We start from the raw sequence: 17,621 nt of genomic DNA on the forward strand, positions 1-17,621 counted from the left end.
TAATTACGTTCTCTACGTTTTATATTTGTTTAGTTTGTTTTCATTGGTTAAGAGAGGAATATTATAAATCTTTGGGTTGTAGTAATCCACTTTGGGTTTTCTGTGTAGTAATCCAGTTTTTGGCTAACTATTTATATTTTGAAAACTTGTTGAACAATTTCTAATAATATGCGTGGTTTTGGCAATCAGGATACACGCAATATCTTTTGATTTAGTTTTATATCTGTACTTCCCCGAAAAATAAAACTTAATACCTTAATCTGTTGTCAAGACATTGTACCTATGTTATTCTTACAACCTGGATGCATTTACGCCCTATGGCTTAGTTCAATAATAAGAGCAGCAGTAGCAATAGTAGTAGCCCTGAAAGTTTCAACTTAATACCCTCAGTGGCTCTTGAGGTATTGATGGGATGTCTCATTGACAATCAGTATGCGAAGAGTGCCTTTTCATTTAATTTTACAGCAAGATCAACTTTTTCTGAAAGTTCTCTACTCTATGGTCTATTCCAGTCCTAATATACCCTTCCTATGCCATTTTAACAACCTGAATGCACTTAAACTATTTTGATTTAGTTCAATATTAGCAGTTGTAATAGTAGAAGTAGTAGCAAAAATGATAGTATATTAGTAGCCCGGGAAGTCTCAGCTTAATGCCCTAAGCTGTTGCTGGGATATTGCTAATACACCCCCTCGATACCCCTTATATACATAGTGTGCTGTGATTTAGTTCAACACCCCTCTCAAATTGCCCTGAAACTTCACATTAATACTCTAAGCACTTTCTTAGATATTGCTTTTTGACTACCTGCATTGACAGAGTGTGTTTTGATTCAGTTAGACGGCGTCCTAACCAATCCCTGAGAGTTTTACTAATGCTCTTATCATTAGCAATGGTATAAGTCATAGTAAGCAGAGGTAATAGTTGGAGAATTGGGAGTAGTCGTATTGATAGCAGTAGGGGTATTAGTAATAGCAGCAGCAATAATATTCAGAATTTGCCTTTTTGGTCTATTTCTACTTTCCTCCTCACGCCCTGATAGTCTAAATTTAATGCTTTAAGTTGCATCTGAGAAATTGCTGATACACTCCTTTGATAACCTGCATGCACGTAGTGTGTTTGGATTTAGCCCAACATCACCCTCAACAGTCCCTTAAAGTCCCACATTAATACAATTAGCCGTAGTAACAGTAGTACTAATAGCAGTAACAACAGTAGTACTACTACAAGTAATAGTAGTAGGTTTAGTACCCAAATATTATATATTTATTAGTCCATCATACTCCTTGAGATATTACTGATATACCCTTTTGCCAGCCTACATAGACATAACGTGTTTCCATTTAAATAGATATTGTCTTCAAGATTAGTTGCAGTAGTCGAAGCAATAACGGTAGTAGTATGCATATAGTACCTTTTGGTTGGTTCAACATCCCCCTCAACATTTACTTAAAGTTTCCACTTAGTACTCTGAGCTTCTCCTGGGATGTGGCTGTTTTGCCCTTTTAATAACCTGTATCGACATAGTGTGTATCAATTGAATTCAACTTCCTCTTCAACATTCCCTGAAAGGTTCACCGTAATACCCTTAGCATCATTAGTAGTAATAGGAGTCGTAGTAGTAAGAGCAGTTACAGTAGTAGTTGTAGCAGTAGTAGTAGTACTGTTTGTAGTAGTTACAGCTGTAGTAATATGCACAAGGTGTCTTTTGGTTAGTTCAACATCCCCCTTAACATATCCTGAAAGTTTTAACTTAATACCCTTGATCATTCCTGGGATACTGTTCATACGCCCTTTTGACAACCTGCATGCAAATAATGTGTTTTAACTTAGTTTAACATCCCCCTAAAAATTGCTTGGCGAACCATTTGTTGCCTTTTTATTTTCTGGCTTTTCCATTTGTAACTAAACTAAAATAAAACTGAAAAACAGGAGAGCCTTCTAACTAAGACCATGGAAAGCTTTTTATCATCCGGCTTAATGGTGAAGGGTCAACTTTTAAGTTTTAAAAACAACAAGTAAAACAATAGGGAATTTGTCTAAGATAATGAAATTTAATTTAGTCTTAAGTGAATATTTCGGCTCTATATCCAAGAGCCGTTCGCCCCAAAGCACATATATAAATAAAATAAGACTTACAACGAAATGCGATAAAACTACAATTAAAAATTAAAACAGTCCTTAGTCATTGCTTAAACGTAGTTCAACTAGAGTCCTAGGCGAAGTTCACCTAGAACCCCAGGTGAACTCACTTTGAATTCTTGTGAGATTTTCAAGTAAACTTTGTGGCATACTAATCAAAGGAAAGATTTAAGACATATTTCGTAAAAACTAAGAAAAGATTGAAACTTGAGACAGTAGCAATTGTATCTGTGAGATGAGTCTGGCACAAAAATACATTGCATTATTAGGTAGTAGCTGGAAACGAATTAGTGTTAATTCAAGCTATTCAAAATAATTTTTTGCTATTTCAATGTGGCAGTTCCAGAATACAAGTGTAATTCTCATATCAAGAGAAAACATATATGATTCGTTAATCATAGCTCTTGCAAGAAGGTGTGACTATGGTGTGACTCGGGTATAAGAAGGTCAAACTAGCCGTATTAAAAATAATAACGTTTTTATGATTTTAAACATAAACGAATTTGATCTTATTTTGAAAATTCTCTTTAAGAGGTTGGACTTGTTACGAGCTGGAATTAATCTAAAATTTTGTATAAACTGTAATTCTATAGAGGTTAAATAGTTATAAAAATATTTTTGAGAGTTTTTTCTGTATTACTTTCCGTTCGTGTATATATTTTTACTCATTTGTATATTGGAAATGTGACTTTTATCGGCGCTTGAGTGGATGTTAAGTTAGCTTTATTACCTTCTCATGGCTGCTAATTTACTACAGATTTACTGGTTGGACATATTTTAATGGCCCCAATAAGCTATCTTGGTATTAAACAAGGTTTTTTGTATTTCTTGAGCTTTACTGGGTTGTTAAATATGGTTTTTTAGAACAATTAAGAAGTGACCGCATATGCACAAATAAAAGCGCAATAAAATGCAAGATATAAAGTCACTCGCAGCAAAGCCTGCCATGCGACAGGCATAACAAAAGAAAAAATGCTCTGTACTCGTGTTCGCCTTGCTCCCCCAACGTTAATTCCCTGGAAGTTTTCCAACTCAGTCCTCTGGTTCTTAGGCACAACAAGATAGAATTACCAAAAAATAGCTTTAATAACTGTTTTATGAAGAGGGAAGACTAGCCCCCCTGCCCTCTAAACAAGTTCTTTATCCTTCTTTATGCGTGAAATGGTTTAATGCTGATTCTTGCTCCACAAATGCAGCTTTTACTGGAAAAAAAATGAATGTTTCACTTTTTATGGCACTTGGTATCTACCAAGTGACATATAGTGATCGCAATTTCTGTCGGTCTGTCTGTCCCGGTTTTGCTACTTTAGGCATTTCCAGGTAAGCTAGGACAATGAAATTTGGCAGGCATATCAGGAACCAGACCAAATTAAATTAGAAATTGTCGTTTCCTCGATTCGACCATCTGAGGGGGGTGGGGACGGTTAAATCAGAAAAATTAGAAAAAATGAGGTATTTTTAACTTACGAACGGGTGATTGGATCTTAATGAAATTTGATGTTTGGAAGGATATTGTGTCTCAGAGCTCTCATTTTAAATCCCGACCGGATCCGGTGACAGTGTGGGGAGTTTGGGGGGGACCTAAAATCTTAGAAAATGCTTAGAGTGGAGGTAGCGGGATGAAACTGGGTGGGAAAAATAATCACAAGTCCTAGATACGTGATTGAAATAACCGGAACGGATCTGCTCTCTTTGGGGGAGTTGGGGGGGGGGGAAGGTTAACTCTGAAAAATCAGACAAAATGAGGTATTTTTAACTTATGAAGGAGTGATTGGATCTTAATGAAATGTGATGGTTGGAAGTACATCGTGTCTCAGAGCTCTTTTTTTAAATCCCGACCGGGTCCGGTGACATTGGAGGGAGCTGGGGGCGGGACCTAAAATCTTTGAACACGCTTAGAGTGGAAGGATCGGGATGAAACTTGGTGGGAAAAATAAAAACAAGTCCTAGATACGTGATTAACATAACCGGAACGGATCGCTCTCTGTGGGGGAGCTGGGGGGCAGAGTTAATTCTAAAAAATTAGAGAAAATGAGGTAATTTTAACTTGCGAATGTGTAATCGGATCTTAATGAAATTTCATATTTAGAAGGTCCTCGTAACTCAAATTTCTTATTTAAAATTCCGACCGGATCCAGTGTCATTTGGGAGGGGGACCGGAAATCTTGGAGAACGCTTAAAGCGGAGAAATCAGGATGAAACTCGGTGGGAAGAATAAGAACAAGTCCAAGATATGTGAAAGAAATAACCGGATAGGATTCGCTCTCTTTGGTGGAGTTGGGGGGGGAGTAATTTAGAAAAATGGAAAAAATGAGGTATTTGTAACTTACGAACGGGTGATCAGATCTTAATGAAATTTAATCTTTAGAAGGATCTTTTGCTTTAGAACTCTCACTTTAAATCCCGAACAGATCCGGTAACATTGGGGGAGCTGGAGGGGGAGACCGGTAATCTTGGAAAACGCTTAGAGTGGAGATATCGGGATGAAACTTGATGAGAAGAATAAGCACAAGTTATAGATACGTGATTGACATAATTCGAACGAATCCGTTCTCTTAAGGGGAGCTGGGGGTTGTTAATTTGAAAAATTAGAAACATTGAGGTATTTTAACTTAAGAACGGGTGACCTGATCTTAATGAAATTTGATATTTAGAAGGAACTCATGTCTCAGAGTTCTTATTTCAAATCCCGACCAGATATGTTGACATTGGAGGGAGTTGGAGGGGGAAACCGGAAATCTTGGAAAACGTCTATTAATGTCGTAGATACGTGATTGACGTAACCGGACTTTATTCACTCTCTTTGGGGGAGTTAGGGGGTGGGGTTCAAGGGGTTCAATGCTTTGGCGAGTTTGGTGCATCTGGACGTGCTAGGACGATGAAAATTGGTAGGCGTGTGAGGGAGCTGCACAAATTTGCTTGATAAAGTCTTTTTCCCGATTCGACCATCTGTGGGGCTGAAGGGAGAGGCAAAATTGGAAAAAAATTAGGTATTTTTAACTTAGGAGTGGGTGATTGGATCTTAATGAATTTTGATATTTAGAAGGACCTCGTGACTCAGAGCTCTTATTTTAAATCCTGACCAGCATTAAGCCTCTGATTTTCCTTTTAAAGCAATCTATTGATTCTTAGAATTTTGCCAGGGCTCATACAATATGAGCTCTTGGCTCTTCCGACCTCGTCACAAGTGCCATATGAGCTCTTAGCTCTTGTTACCTATGTAACGATAGCCTAACACCGAGTTTCAAACTGCAACCTCGAGATTGAGATACGGGTTTCCACTGGAGTTCCAGACATTTTCCAAAGATATAGGTAGATTTTTAAAGTAGAATAAAGGTACGACTAATATAATATTTTATGGTTTCTTGTTTCTTTTTTTTGTTTGTTTTTTTTTTATTAAAGAGTTCCAATATTAGCTGAAAATGCTTAAAAGTTTTAATTTTGTTTGATAAGTTACTGTTTCTCATAACTTTTATTTTTGCCTCACAGGGCCTGATATACACTGTGACTGATGTAGAAGACTTGTATCAATGGATGACGTCTCATTTTGAGGAGCATCCCTTATTTGAAAGGGTAAAAGATTCGGAACTGGTATGTCCTACACTTATGTGTTAGCACTTAATTTAAAATTTGTCGCTTTAAACAAAGCTTTGCAATAAACAACCAGCGTTTTTTTTTTTCAAATAAATTTAAAGCACGATGTTTATGTTAAACTTGATACAAACAGAAATTATATGATTTATTAGAGGGGCTACTGTAGGCACGTACGCGGGAATTTTTTTTTTCGCAGGGGGGGGGGGGGGGTCCAAAACCTTCGAAACAACAGATATAAAGTAGCCCTTTTTTTTATTTAGTGACTAAATAAATGCAAAAAGCACGTATATCGGAAAATGCAGATTAACTTTAATCTTTAGTATTGTAGCGGATGGGGGGAAGAAGACTGAAGCCTCAAAAGTACGTTTTAGCTTCAGGTTATGTTCATAGCGATTTAGAACCATTGATTAATCTATTATATCCCACTGAGAGGGAAATTTTAGGGTTAACAGTGCAATATGGGTGCTGTGGGGGGGTAGTTCTTCTATTGCAAAAACGTAGATTTTAATGAAAAATGATAGTTTCCAAAATTGATTCATTAAAAGTTGTACTTTATCCTGAAGAGGAGGGGGGATAAACGCTCCAATATCAAGTATACTTCTATTTTGCTGTGGAGAGCAAACTCTCTTTACAAAAAAATAACAGTACAATCGCTAATTACTTCAAAGAGGGTAAAAAGTTAGACAGAAAATAGGTGGATAATTGGGCAGTGACTGGACTGGATAATTGTATGCTGTAAAATCCCCCCCAAAAAAGGGTTCACACATGTATCTAGATTTTTAATAAATACTTTGTCAAAAATCCTAAGAAACTATGGAGAAATTACACATTTTGGGGGGGGGGGCTGGGCCCGAAGTACCCTTCTGCGTACAGGCCAGGGCTACTGCCCTCCTCAATTCCCTATCTTTACGCTAAATCTTCACTAGCATTTTCTGGAATGCACATAAAGATTCACGTATTGTCAGATGGTAATTGCAATTGTTTTATCTGTCGATTGCCCTTAAAACTTTTGAACGGAAAAGAGTGCTATTTAAAGCAAATGCAACTGAGCCCGCTGATTCTCAAAGGATTGCGACCTCACATCTGTTTTACTGTCTATGAATTTCCGCTCGTGTTAGAGCATTATTTTATGAAGCAATTGAATGAAAACAAGAGCCAAACTTTTGCATAAAAAGCGATGGTTTAATGTGATTGTCAGTCTCTCTAATTCCTTGATACTCCTTTTTTAAGTCTTACATCGCTCTTTATAGCTAAAAAAAAATCTTTTAATTTTCTATTTTCTTTGTTGCTTTTATTTTTCAATCATATTCAAAATATCCTGAATGGCTTAAATCTCCCAAACCATCTGTGGTATACGCTAAACTTAAAATTCTATTATCAAGTTGTATTTAGAATTAACGGGCTGGTTTATTTTTTGCAGTTTGTGTAATATTTATGTAGTTTATGTAGTTTTCATTATAACGAACTTTTAAATAAATATCAAAAGAATTATCTGGAAATACTTAAAGAAATTTTCAACTAATTTCGGAGGCTCGACAAATGATGATGCAGCGCCATTTATTTTGAATTCTGTTTCTAATAGAGCGGATTTAAAAAAAAAAAAAAAATAATAATAAAAAAAAAATAGCCACATGGTAAAGATGAATTCTATAGTTGTTTAGCTCTTTTTTTTTTTTTTTTTTTTTTTTTTTTTTTTTTTTTTTTTGCAATTTGTTAATACTTGTGATTTGGTAAATTTTATCATATTTAGTTTACCTGTTGTTGCTAAAAAGAGGGATATATTAACAGGATAAGCTTGTTTTGGTGTTACTTGGTTGTTTTACATTTGCTGTTTTTTTTTTATAGGCATGTATTTTGGGGGTGATACCTGACACGGGGATGCCATGGATATTCTGTGGTAGCCACAACACTTGGCTGAGTAGAGAATTTAAAGTGGCGAAACCCTATAGGCCAGTGTGTTCTCCTGATGAGCCCTTGTGTTGGGTTGTTGCCTCTGAATTATTTGTCTTTATTATTTTTTCTATTGTTTGGTAAATGACGACTTATACTTATTGACGACATGACTGCCTGTCCATGGATTATTCTTTATGGTTGATTGTGTTTGGCTATGCTGTTTGACCTATGTGATTGTATGGATGAGTAGGGTTAAGGCCTCATTCAAGTGCTGGTCTATATTAATCACTAATTTAGGAAAACAGTCTTCCTTTTCTCCTTCTGTCTCTTTTTTTTTCTTTTATGTGTTTGTGCTGTTGCATTGGTGATTTCTCTTTTCATGATATTATTCCAGATTGGATCCAGTGCTGGTGGAGAAAATGTTTTAGTTTTCTCCCCGACAGACCTTTACCCTGGTCCAGGTTTTTAACCTGATATTGTTAATTATTGGTGAGATGGCACTTATGCAAATTTCATGTTCTTTCATGTTTTTTTTTTTTTTTTTTTTTTTTTTTATGTATTTATTGACCTATTGACCTTGGCATGTTTTTTGGACTTTGATTGTTGGATTTTGATTTGGATGTTGGTTTGTTTTTGGATTTATTTTCAATAACTTTTAATGCAACAAAACACAAATATTAGCCTCGGAACTCGGAACGATTTTTTGAAAGTTAGTAAGTGTAAGAGTCGTTGTTTTCTTTGCCAAGATCATTTTATCCCACGGACTTTTGTTAAGAGTACATTGTATAATAAAAATTTTGCATGCAAGTTACGTGGTAATGTTAATTGTAGAACAACCAATGTAATTTACCTATTAGAATGTAATGAATGCTGCCTACAATATGTGGGGGAAACAACTAATAATATATATAAAAGATTTTCTGGACACAAGACAACAGTTAATAATGAAAAAACTAATAACTATCTAGTTCAGCATTGTAATAATGGTAAATGTTCCATATCAGATATAACTGTCACAATTTTAGAAAATTTAGAGTTAGAAAATTTAAATAAAGAAGAGAAGAATAATAGACTACGTAAACAGGAGGATTTCTGGATCCATACTCTTGGTACAGCTTATCCTTTTGGGCTAAATGATCGTGTAGCAAAATATGGTGACATGTCTCAGGTTGTTGTTAAATGTATTGATGGTTTTATGGACCATCCTTCTTTTACTTGTCCTACTAAACGTAAAAAAACGATCGAGAGGACATAGGAAAAATAATAGAAAAAATGAATTAGATTTACATATGCTTTCTATAGATCTACGCCAGCTACTTGAATCTAGGGGTATGATTTCTGTAATAAAATGTCTAAATAATTTATCCAAGAGGAATTTAATCAAACTTTTCTGGATTGTTAAGAATAATACAGCTCTTGAATATAATTTTAAAGTAATATGTGATACAATTTGCATTCTAACTAAAACGAAATTTATTTCAAAAAAGAAAAAGTTTGATAAGATTGGTAATAAGGATAACAGATTATATTTACCTATTAATTTTACTTGTAAGCAGATTGAAGATATTAATTTACCAGAAATTTTAAATCAGCGGCATGTGAAACAGGCCCTTCCTAGTAATTTGAATTATAATGATAGTCCAGTTTTAACTTATAAATTTTCAAAAACTATTGGGCAAATTATTTTTAATTATAATTTAATACTTAAAAGATTAGATAGTGATATAAATTGGAAACCGGTTTGTAATTGTAAGCAACTTGGCCCATTTGTAAATCCTACTTACAAACATGTTATAACAGGGGACTTGTCAATAATAAAGCAAGATGATCTTCAAATTATAATGAATAAAGGGGCTAATTTCCGTCTTTCTCATCATCTGAAACCATCGAGTGTTCTTGATGGCTTGGAAAATGATTTTGATTTATTTATTGATAAGTGGTGTAAGAAAGAGAATAAAAGTAAAGAGAGTTTTCAAAGTTGGAAGAATTTAATTATTAGTAGAATAAGAAATAAAATATATTCTAATTTAAAAAATAGTAACACTAAATCATTATTTTATAATGCGAAGATTAAACAAGCAATTGCTAATCTACAGAATGAATTTGTAATTGTGCCAGTGGATAAAGCTAATAATAATTTTGCCATAATTTGTCAGAAGCTGTATTGTGATATCTTAAAAAGGGAGTTATGCACAACTAATGTTTACGAAAAGGTAAATTTAGAGGATGAGAATTTAATTGACAAGACTGAAGAAATACTTTTTAAAAATTGTAATATTAAAATAAATGACAATAATAAAAAGTTCCCTTTCCTATATTGGACTGTAAAATTTCATAAGAATCCCCCTAAACCACGGTTTATTGCTGGAGCAGCTAAATGTCCAACCCGCATTGCTGCTACTGACCTCTCTTTAATTTTAAAGGAAATTGTAAATAAACTTAAAACCTATTGTTCTGGTATTAAAAAGTTTTCGAATTTTAATCCATATTGGAGTGTTAATAATTCACTGCAGGTGATAGAGTCTTTAACAATGGTTTCAGCTAAAAGAATTGAGTCTTTCGATTTTGCGACAATGTATACTAATTTATCACTTAATGTAGTGTTAGATAATTTAAAAACTGTTATCAAGAAATCTTTCCTCTTATCTAGTAAAAGGCTCTTAAAAATAGACACTTATAATAAAAAAGCTATATGGACAAATTGCTTTAATACCACAGTTAACTTGAGATGTTACAGCTTGGATATGATTTTTGAGTTATTAGAATTTGTTTTATACAATACTTATATAAGATTTGGTGGTGATTTGTACAAGCAAATCGTGGGAATTCCCATGGGGGGGAATGCCAGCCCATTTATAGCTGACTTGTTTTTAAGTCAACTAGAATATAAATATATGATGGCTAAGAATAATCCAAATAATTTAACATGTTTTTTCAAATAATAAAAGATATTTAGATGATATTTTGGTCTTAAATTGTAAGGATTTCATTGATATTTCTAAAAATATATATCCCTCAGAGCTTACTCTTGAACCTAGTCATGGCGCTGGTCATGAAGATCATTTCTTAGATTTAAATGTTAATATTTGTGATAATAATAAATTAAGTTTTAAAATATATAATAAAACGGATGATTTTGATTTTGAAGTGATTAGTTTCCCATTCCCTGAAAGTAATATACACTCAAATATCACATATTCTGCGTTTTTCTCACAGTTACTTCGTTATGCAAGGATTTGTAGTAATTATATTGATTTTAAAAATAGATGTAAAATCTTAAGCCAAAAATTGATATCAAGAGGTTTTTCTGCAAATAAATTAACTTGGCAATTTAAAAAATTTAGTTTTCATTATAATGAACTTTTAAATAAATATCAAAAGAATTATCTGGAAATACTTAAAGAAATTTTCAACTAATTTCAGAGGTTCGACAAATGATGATGCAGCGCCATTTATTTTGAATTGTGTTTCTAATAGAGCGGATTAAAAAAAAAAAAAAAAAAAAAAAAAAAAATAGCCACATGGTAAAGATGAATTCTATAGTTGTTTAGCTCATTAATTTTTTTTTTTTTTTTTTTTTTTTTTTCCAATGTGTTAATGCTTGTGATTTGGTAAATTTTATCATATTTAGTTTACCTATTGTTGCTAAAAAGAGGGATATATTAACAGGATAAGCTTGTTTTGGTGTTACTTGGTTGTTTTACATTTGCTGTTTTTTTTTCATAGGCATGTATTTTGGGGGTGATACCTGACACGGGGATGCCATGGATATTCTGTGGTAGCCACAACACTTGGCTGGGTAGAGAATTTAAAGTGGTGAAACCCTATAGGCCAGTGTATTCTCCTGATGAGCCCTTGTGTTGGGTTGTTGCCTCTGAATTATTTGTCTTTATTATTTTTTCTATTGTTTGGTAAATGACGACTTATACTTATTGACGACATGACTGCCTGTCCATGGATTATTCTTTATGGTTGATTGTGTTTGGCTATGCTGTTTGACCTATGTGATTGTATGGATGAGTAGGGTTAAGGCCTCATTCAAGTGCTAGTCTATATTAATCACTAATTTAGGAAAACAGTCTTCCTTTTCTCCTTCTTTCTTTTTTTTTTTTCTTTTTTTTATGTGTGTTTGTGCTGTTGCATTGGTGATTTCTCTTTTCATGATATATATATATATATATATATATATATATATATATATATATATATATATATATATATATACATAATATAATACACAATTTTTTTATAATTTGATAACTAATTGATTTTTTTCAAACGAAAAAAACTACTCCTCAGCACCAGCTCTTACATAATGTTTCTAGTTTCAGGAAGGCAATCGTTTCCCTGCTAAAAAAGCAGCTATCCCCCCCCCTCGGCTTCAACACCCAGTTTGTACGATTAGTCTCCAACTGAAGTTTCTCCAAGTATGTTTCTCCAACTGAGAAAATATTATGGAGTAAATCTCTTTGACTTTTCATGAGAAGTACACATTGGGGCTCAGTATGCACTTTGTGGGCTTCGGGCTTCCACATTCTCTTCCAGAAAAATGTTTCCTTATCTCCGACCTAATATTAATCGGTTCATAATCATTCAATGTGACATGATATGATATTTACTGCAAAAAAAACACAAAGGGTCATTGCAAAAAAGCAAAATAGTTTCAACTGTTAAGTAAATGAATGATTCAACTAGAAATTAAAAAAAAAAACTTAGCTTATAATATCCAGCAATTTTCAGTATGGGTGGTATCCCTGCCGGTAAATAGTATTGTAATGTTCATTCCCAAGTAATACATAACTACTACTTTTATCATATTTTACACACCTAAAGATATTTTCTCTTAATTCGTCCAATGTTTCGCAACTCATATCAAATTAAACAGAACAAACTTTTGTTTGTACATCCAGACGCCGGTCGTGAATATGGGCTTTCTCTTTTCTTAATCTTACCAATATACCTGTTTCTGTTTTATACCATGTAATTGTCAGTATTACTCAGTAAACTGTCTATAATGACCGTTTATATGTATAGACGGCGTATACGTTTAAGGACGAATACGTTACTGCACAATGGCATGGTCTTTTAACCTGATAAATTGTTTAAGTATCTTTATGGTGGTTCTAATTCGATTTATTTTTTTAGTATCCTTGCTCGATTGCATTTTGGCTCTATTGATGCCAAAATTTTTGTTTAGCGGAACTTAATGGCCGGAATCTTCAGTTGCTGCTATGCATTATTTTCGTTTCTAAGAAAGACACTAAAAACTAACATTTTCGATCGAACGAGCTCTTTTCTGACGTTCTGACGTTTACGACTACTGGTCTGGCTCGATCATCTCGAATGAATAAAATAAAGACGCACTTGCGACTGTCCTTCTCAGGAAAATATAAAATTCTATATTTGCATAGATAAAGACTGGAAACTTCTACTGTATAATCCTCGGAAAATGATACTTCAGTATTATTATTTTCCTCAAGATCAGGCCTTCTTTTCCTTTGGGGGGAGGGTCGTGAGGGACTGTGCAAATATTCTTATCCTAATAACTGTTGCTGGTTAAAGTAAACCTGAGTTAAATTCTTTATATTCTTGGTCAAAATAAAAACAGATTATTTGCCATTTATTTACTTTTTATTTACCATTTTTATTTACATTTTTTTACTTTTTATTTACATTTTATTTGTTCTTTATTTATCAATCATTACTATCAACGGTTTGACATCAACGAGTTGGTGTAATTTTTCACTTTTTTAATTAAAGTGTAATATATTTTATTGGCCCCAAAAAGAAAGGGGTGGCTGAGACCTCCTAAAAAATCAGCTCTGGAGATATTTCTAGTGGTTCTTTTCTCCGGCAAATCTGAGTGGTGGATAAGCCTGAACGAGGATTTATTTTTTGACGGTACAAATTGTAAAAGTATGAAATTGTTCTTTTAAACGGAAAATGTGCAAGCGGTTGAGACTTTGCAATTGCCGTCCCCAATAGCCTACCCTGGGATTTTCTAAATTTATGCTAGTGAACTTAAACTTGACTTGAAGCTGCTGTCATGGGAAGGAATTTTTGGATCGCCCTCATTTTACCTTTTGAACATTAATTTTCCCGGAGATGCGCCACTTCAACTAATATTTTTGTTGTGACGAACCTCTAGTTATAGAACTAGAAGTCTAGTTATCTAGACTTCTAGTTATAGACCATCTAGTTATAGAAGTCTAATGTGCGTTCGAAAGTCACATAATTTGTCAAAAATGTTAAGCATTTGAGTTGGTATAATTTATGGAGCCAAGACTTTTTCTTTGGTCTAATTGTTAAATTCTGTCGAGATAGACAGGCTATGCAATATAAAGTGAAAGTATTGATCGCACTGATTCTATTTTGAAAGAGTTTAGAATTTGATTTCCTAAAAACCGAAAGTAAGAGATTCAGATTTGAAGGTGGAATATAGCTGGTGGGTTTTGATAAAACGTTGTTTAGTCCAAATAAACTATTACTCCCAATTTAACTTTTGCCAATTTCACTTCTTGGTAACAAAATCAGCAAAATAAATTTATAGGATCTGAAAGTTACGTGATTCTTAGCGGATATTGGAGTGAATAGATTTACACATCAATAATAACATAGTTATAATTTGGTTCAGTCGATGATATTGTGGGAGGGGGGGGGGGGCCTAATGAAGCCCATTTTCACTGTCAACCAGGCTGAGTAACTTGAATTTTCTATTGCAATATTTGTAGTGCTATCTGTAGCCTGATTACATAGACAAACCTTGGTAGCATCTTTATAGTGAACCCAAGTTTATATTTAGTCATTTACTCGTTTATAATTTGCTTGTATTTTCATATATCAATTACAGTCAGAACCCATTTTACCAACAGGCTAAAAACCCAAGTTGGAACCCGATTTCATCGAACAAAATTCAGCTTGTTATCTCTTAGAACCGCCCATATCTGCAGTGGTCTAGTGGGCTAAAATGTCTGTACCAGTAGGCATCTGTATGTAATATTTCATAATACGAGGAGAAACATTTAATTGTCACGAGGTATTGAACGCATTTAATATGGGGGGGGGGGGGCTAATGAAGCCCATTTTCACTGTCAACCAGGCTTAGTAACATCAATTTTCTATTGCAATATTTGTAGTGCTATCTGTAGCCTGATTACATAGACAAAGCTTGGTAGCATCTTTATATTGAACCCCAGTTTATATTTAGTCATTTACTCGTTTGTAATTTACTTGTATATTCATATATCAATTATAGTCAGAACCCATTTTACCAACAGGCTAAAAACCCAGGTTAGAGCCCGATTTCATCGAGCAAAATTCAGCTTGTTATCTCTTAGAACCGCCCATATCTGCGGTGGCGTAGTGGGCTAAAATGTCTGTACCTGTAGGCATCTGTATGTAATATTTCATAGTACAAGGAGAAAGATTTAATTGTCACGAGGTATTGAACGCATTTAATATGCATTTAGCGTTTAATATACTATAAGGAGGCTAAAGGTTTAATTCTTCTTAAATAAATAAAATTAAAAAATTTAAAATTGTTTTTATAATAAATAAAATTGAATAAGTAAAGTTTGTATAGTGTAGTTTTTATTTTCATTTCAATGCTGTAATAACTAGAAAAGAAAATATTTGTAAATATTTGTGGCCTTATAGCCGGTGGAATCAACATTGGAGTCGGTTCTTCTCAGTTCTTCTAAGAGATTCCTGAGAAGAACCGATTCTTCTCAGGAATCGGTTCTTCTCAGTGTAATTACTTGGCAGTTGATAGCTTCATCTACCTAAGTAAAGAAAAAAGTATCACTAGTTAAGACAGTGGATGAAGTGAAACTGTGAAAGATAGAATAACCTAGGCGCTAGGTGTTTTTTCAGCATAAAAAGAGAAAATAAAAATGGAAGAGTAGAAAAACAAGTCTTTCAACTAAGACTAGAATACCAAATACCACGGTAGTAACAGTGGTTAAGAATGGGTTTGAAACATGGACCTTGTGAAAGGTTGAGGAAGATATGCCAGATGTTTCTAAGATGAGTTGTCTGACTGATCGCATGTCAAAGAGCAAGTTGCATAAATTGTGTCATTTGATCCCGCTTTCAAGAGCTATCGTAAAACGAAGATTGCGATAACCAAGCTATGTTTTACATATGAGGGATGATATGTGGTCAAAGATTGTGGTTTTTGGTCATCTGTCTTTTATCAGGCAAAATGTATGTCCGTACCGAGAGAGGTGGGAAGAGGGCATAAGAAAGAATAAAGAAGAAATAAAAACTTCATGTGAGGGTGTAAAGTCTACAGCTTCAAACAGACTGGGGCTGAGAAGGAGCGTACGTAACGAGTTGTTCGCAGCACTAATAATAGTCTGGTGAAATTCATTCAAACAGGCATGTTTAACTGTTACGGTTTCGGTCATGGTTGTCATTGCTCTGTGAGACCACTGAGGTGAAACGGCTACGTTATTGTCATCCAGAAGGGCTTATTGAAGCTGAATTAAATTTGGTAGAAGTTAGTAGATTAAGTTTTGAATTCTGAATTGATTGACATGATTTTATGTGCTGTTGTGCGACTATGACTCGTGGGTCTGCAATATTATCTTCAGTTTTATTATCTGAAAGTGAAAATTACCGAGGGTGACCACACCAAACTATTTACCAATTGTAAATAGTAAAATATAAACATGAGAGTAAGCATAAAACTACTTCAAAATCTCAATTGTAGACAAAAATTTGAAAATATTTAATATTATTATATCTTCCTAGCATTTTTTGAATTAATTTAATGTGGTTTTGTGTTAAGTTGAACTTTTTCTTTTAGGAGTCAGATGGAGTAGTAAAGCAACTGTTTGAAAGCTCGGAAGAAGGACAAAAAGTGACTCGAAATAAAGGAAATAAATACCTGGCTGTGTTTCGTAGAGTCAGTGACCCCTGTAATTCCGTGTTGATGGACCAAGATTAAAAACTAATTTTGATGTTTATTTCTTAGTTATAGGCAGTTCCAGTCCAGCTACAGAAGTTTAAACGCATCGTAAGCTTTTTTTTTTATCAAAATGATTGCTTTATTCATCCTCTTGGACTCATTAGGTTCTACCGATCTGCTGAGTTCATTTTCTAGAGTCTTATTTGGGTTATAAAATGCTTAGAAGTACCTACTTTTTCCAAAATTGTAATAAGTTATAATCCTTATTTTAAAATACAAAACTAAACAAATTTAGAGGTACATAAACTAACAAAAACCAATTGATCAAATGAAATATATGTAATCATGGAAAATAACATATAAGTCTGGAGATTTTGAGGGGTGGAGGGATTTTAAGATCCGAAAACTAGGATTTATTGTCGTAAAATGTTATTAGGAAGGTAACATTGTCAAATAATGACCGTCGTGGCCAGTCTTGATAGTGCGACTAAAAATGGGTAATAAAAACTGTAAAAGAATGCTCGAATGCTCTACTTTTTTGGTGGTAGGTTAGCTGTTATTCCTGTCCATTGTTTGAAAACCTAGCCCTGATTTGCTTTACTTAGTTTTTTCATGAGATTTTTTTATAAAGGAAGTGAGTAATGATTTGCTTTACTTAGTTTTTTTTTTTTTTTAGAAAATCTTTCATAAAGGAAGTGAGTAATTATTACGTAAGTGGACTTATTCTTAGTAAGGTATAACGTGCTTTTGTTTATAACTATTTAAGTAGTATTTCGTGGAAGCATTCCGTAAGATTATGAAAGTACGATTGAGAGTGGCTGAACACTGAGAATAAAGATTAACGTAGTTTGTAGCATTGAGAGAAATAAATCAAATAAAGCAGACATTCTGTCATTTTATTGCGAACGTTACAATGTCATCTGTGCCTATGTTAAAGCTGAAAAAGATAAATTTTGTTAATGAAAAAGTGGAGGGGGGCAAAAGAAACAAGTCTTTTAATTGAGCATATTTTGGTTCAAAATGTTCTAATTCTTTTCATGGGATTTCTATCAGCAAGATAATCGTGTGTCTTTAACTCTAA

General features: G+C 33.8%; 1 protein-coding gene across 1 annotated transcript in view; it reads left to right on the forward strand.

Moving 5' to 3' along the window:
• The window catches only part of LOC136042085 (tRNA (guanine-N(7)-)-methyltransferase-like), a 33,672-nt gene extending 17,080 nt beyond the window's left edge, over positions 1-16,592 (forward strand). Inside the window, exons 5-6 of the mRNA XM_065726985.1 lie at positions 5,632-5,733; positions 16,439-16,592. Coding sequence (XP_065583057.1) covers positions 5,632-5,733; positions 16,439-16,579 — 243 coding nt within the window. The 3' untranslated portion in view covers positions 16,580-16,592. The remainder of the gene's footprint in view (positions 1-5,631; positions 5,734-16,438) is intronic.
• Positions 16,593-17,621: the final 1,029 nt, after the last annotated feature.

This window comes from Artemia franciscana, unplaced genomic scaffold (assembly GCF_032884065.1).
Source record: "Artemia franciscana unplaced genomic scaffold, ASM3288406v1 PGA_scaffold_62, whole genome shotgun sequence".
NCBI lineage: Eukaryota > Metazoa > Arthropoda > Branchiopoda > Anostraca > Artemiidae > Artemia > Artemia franciscana.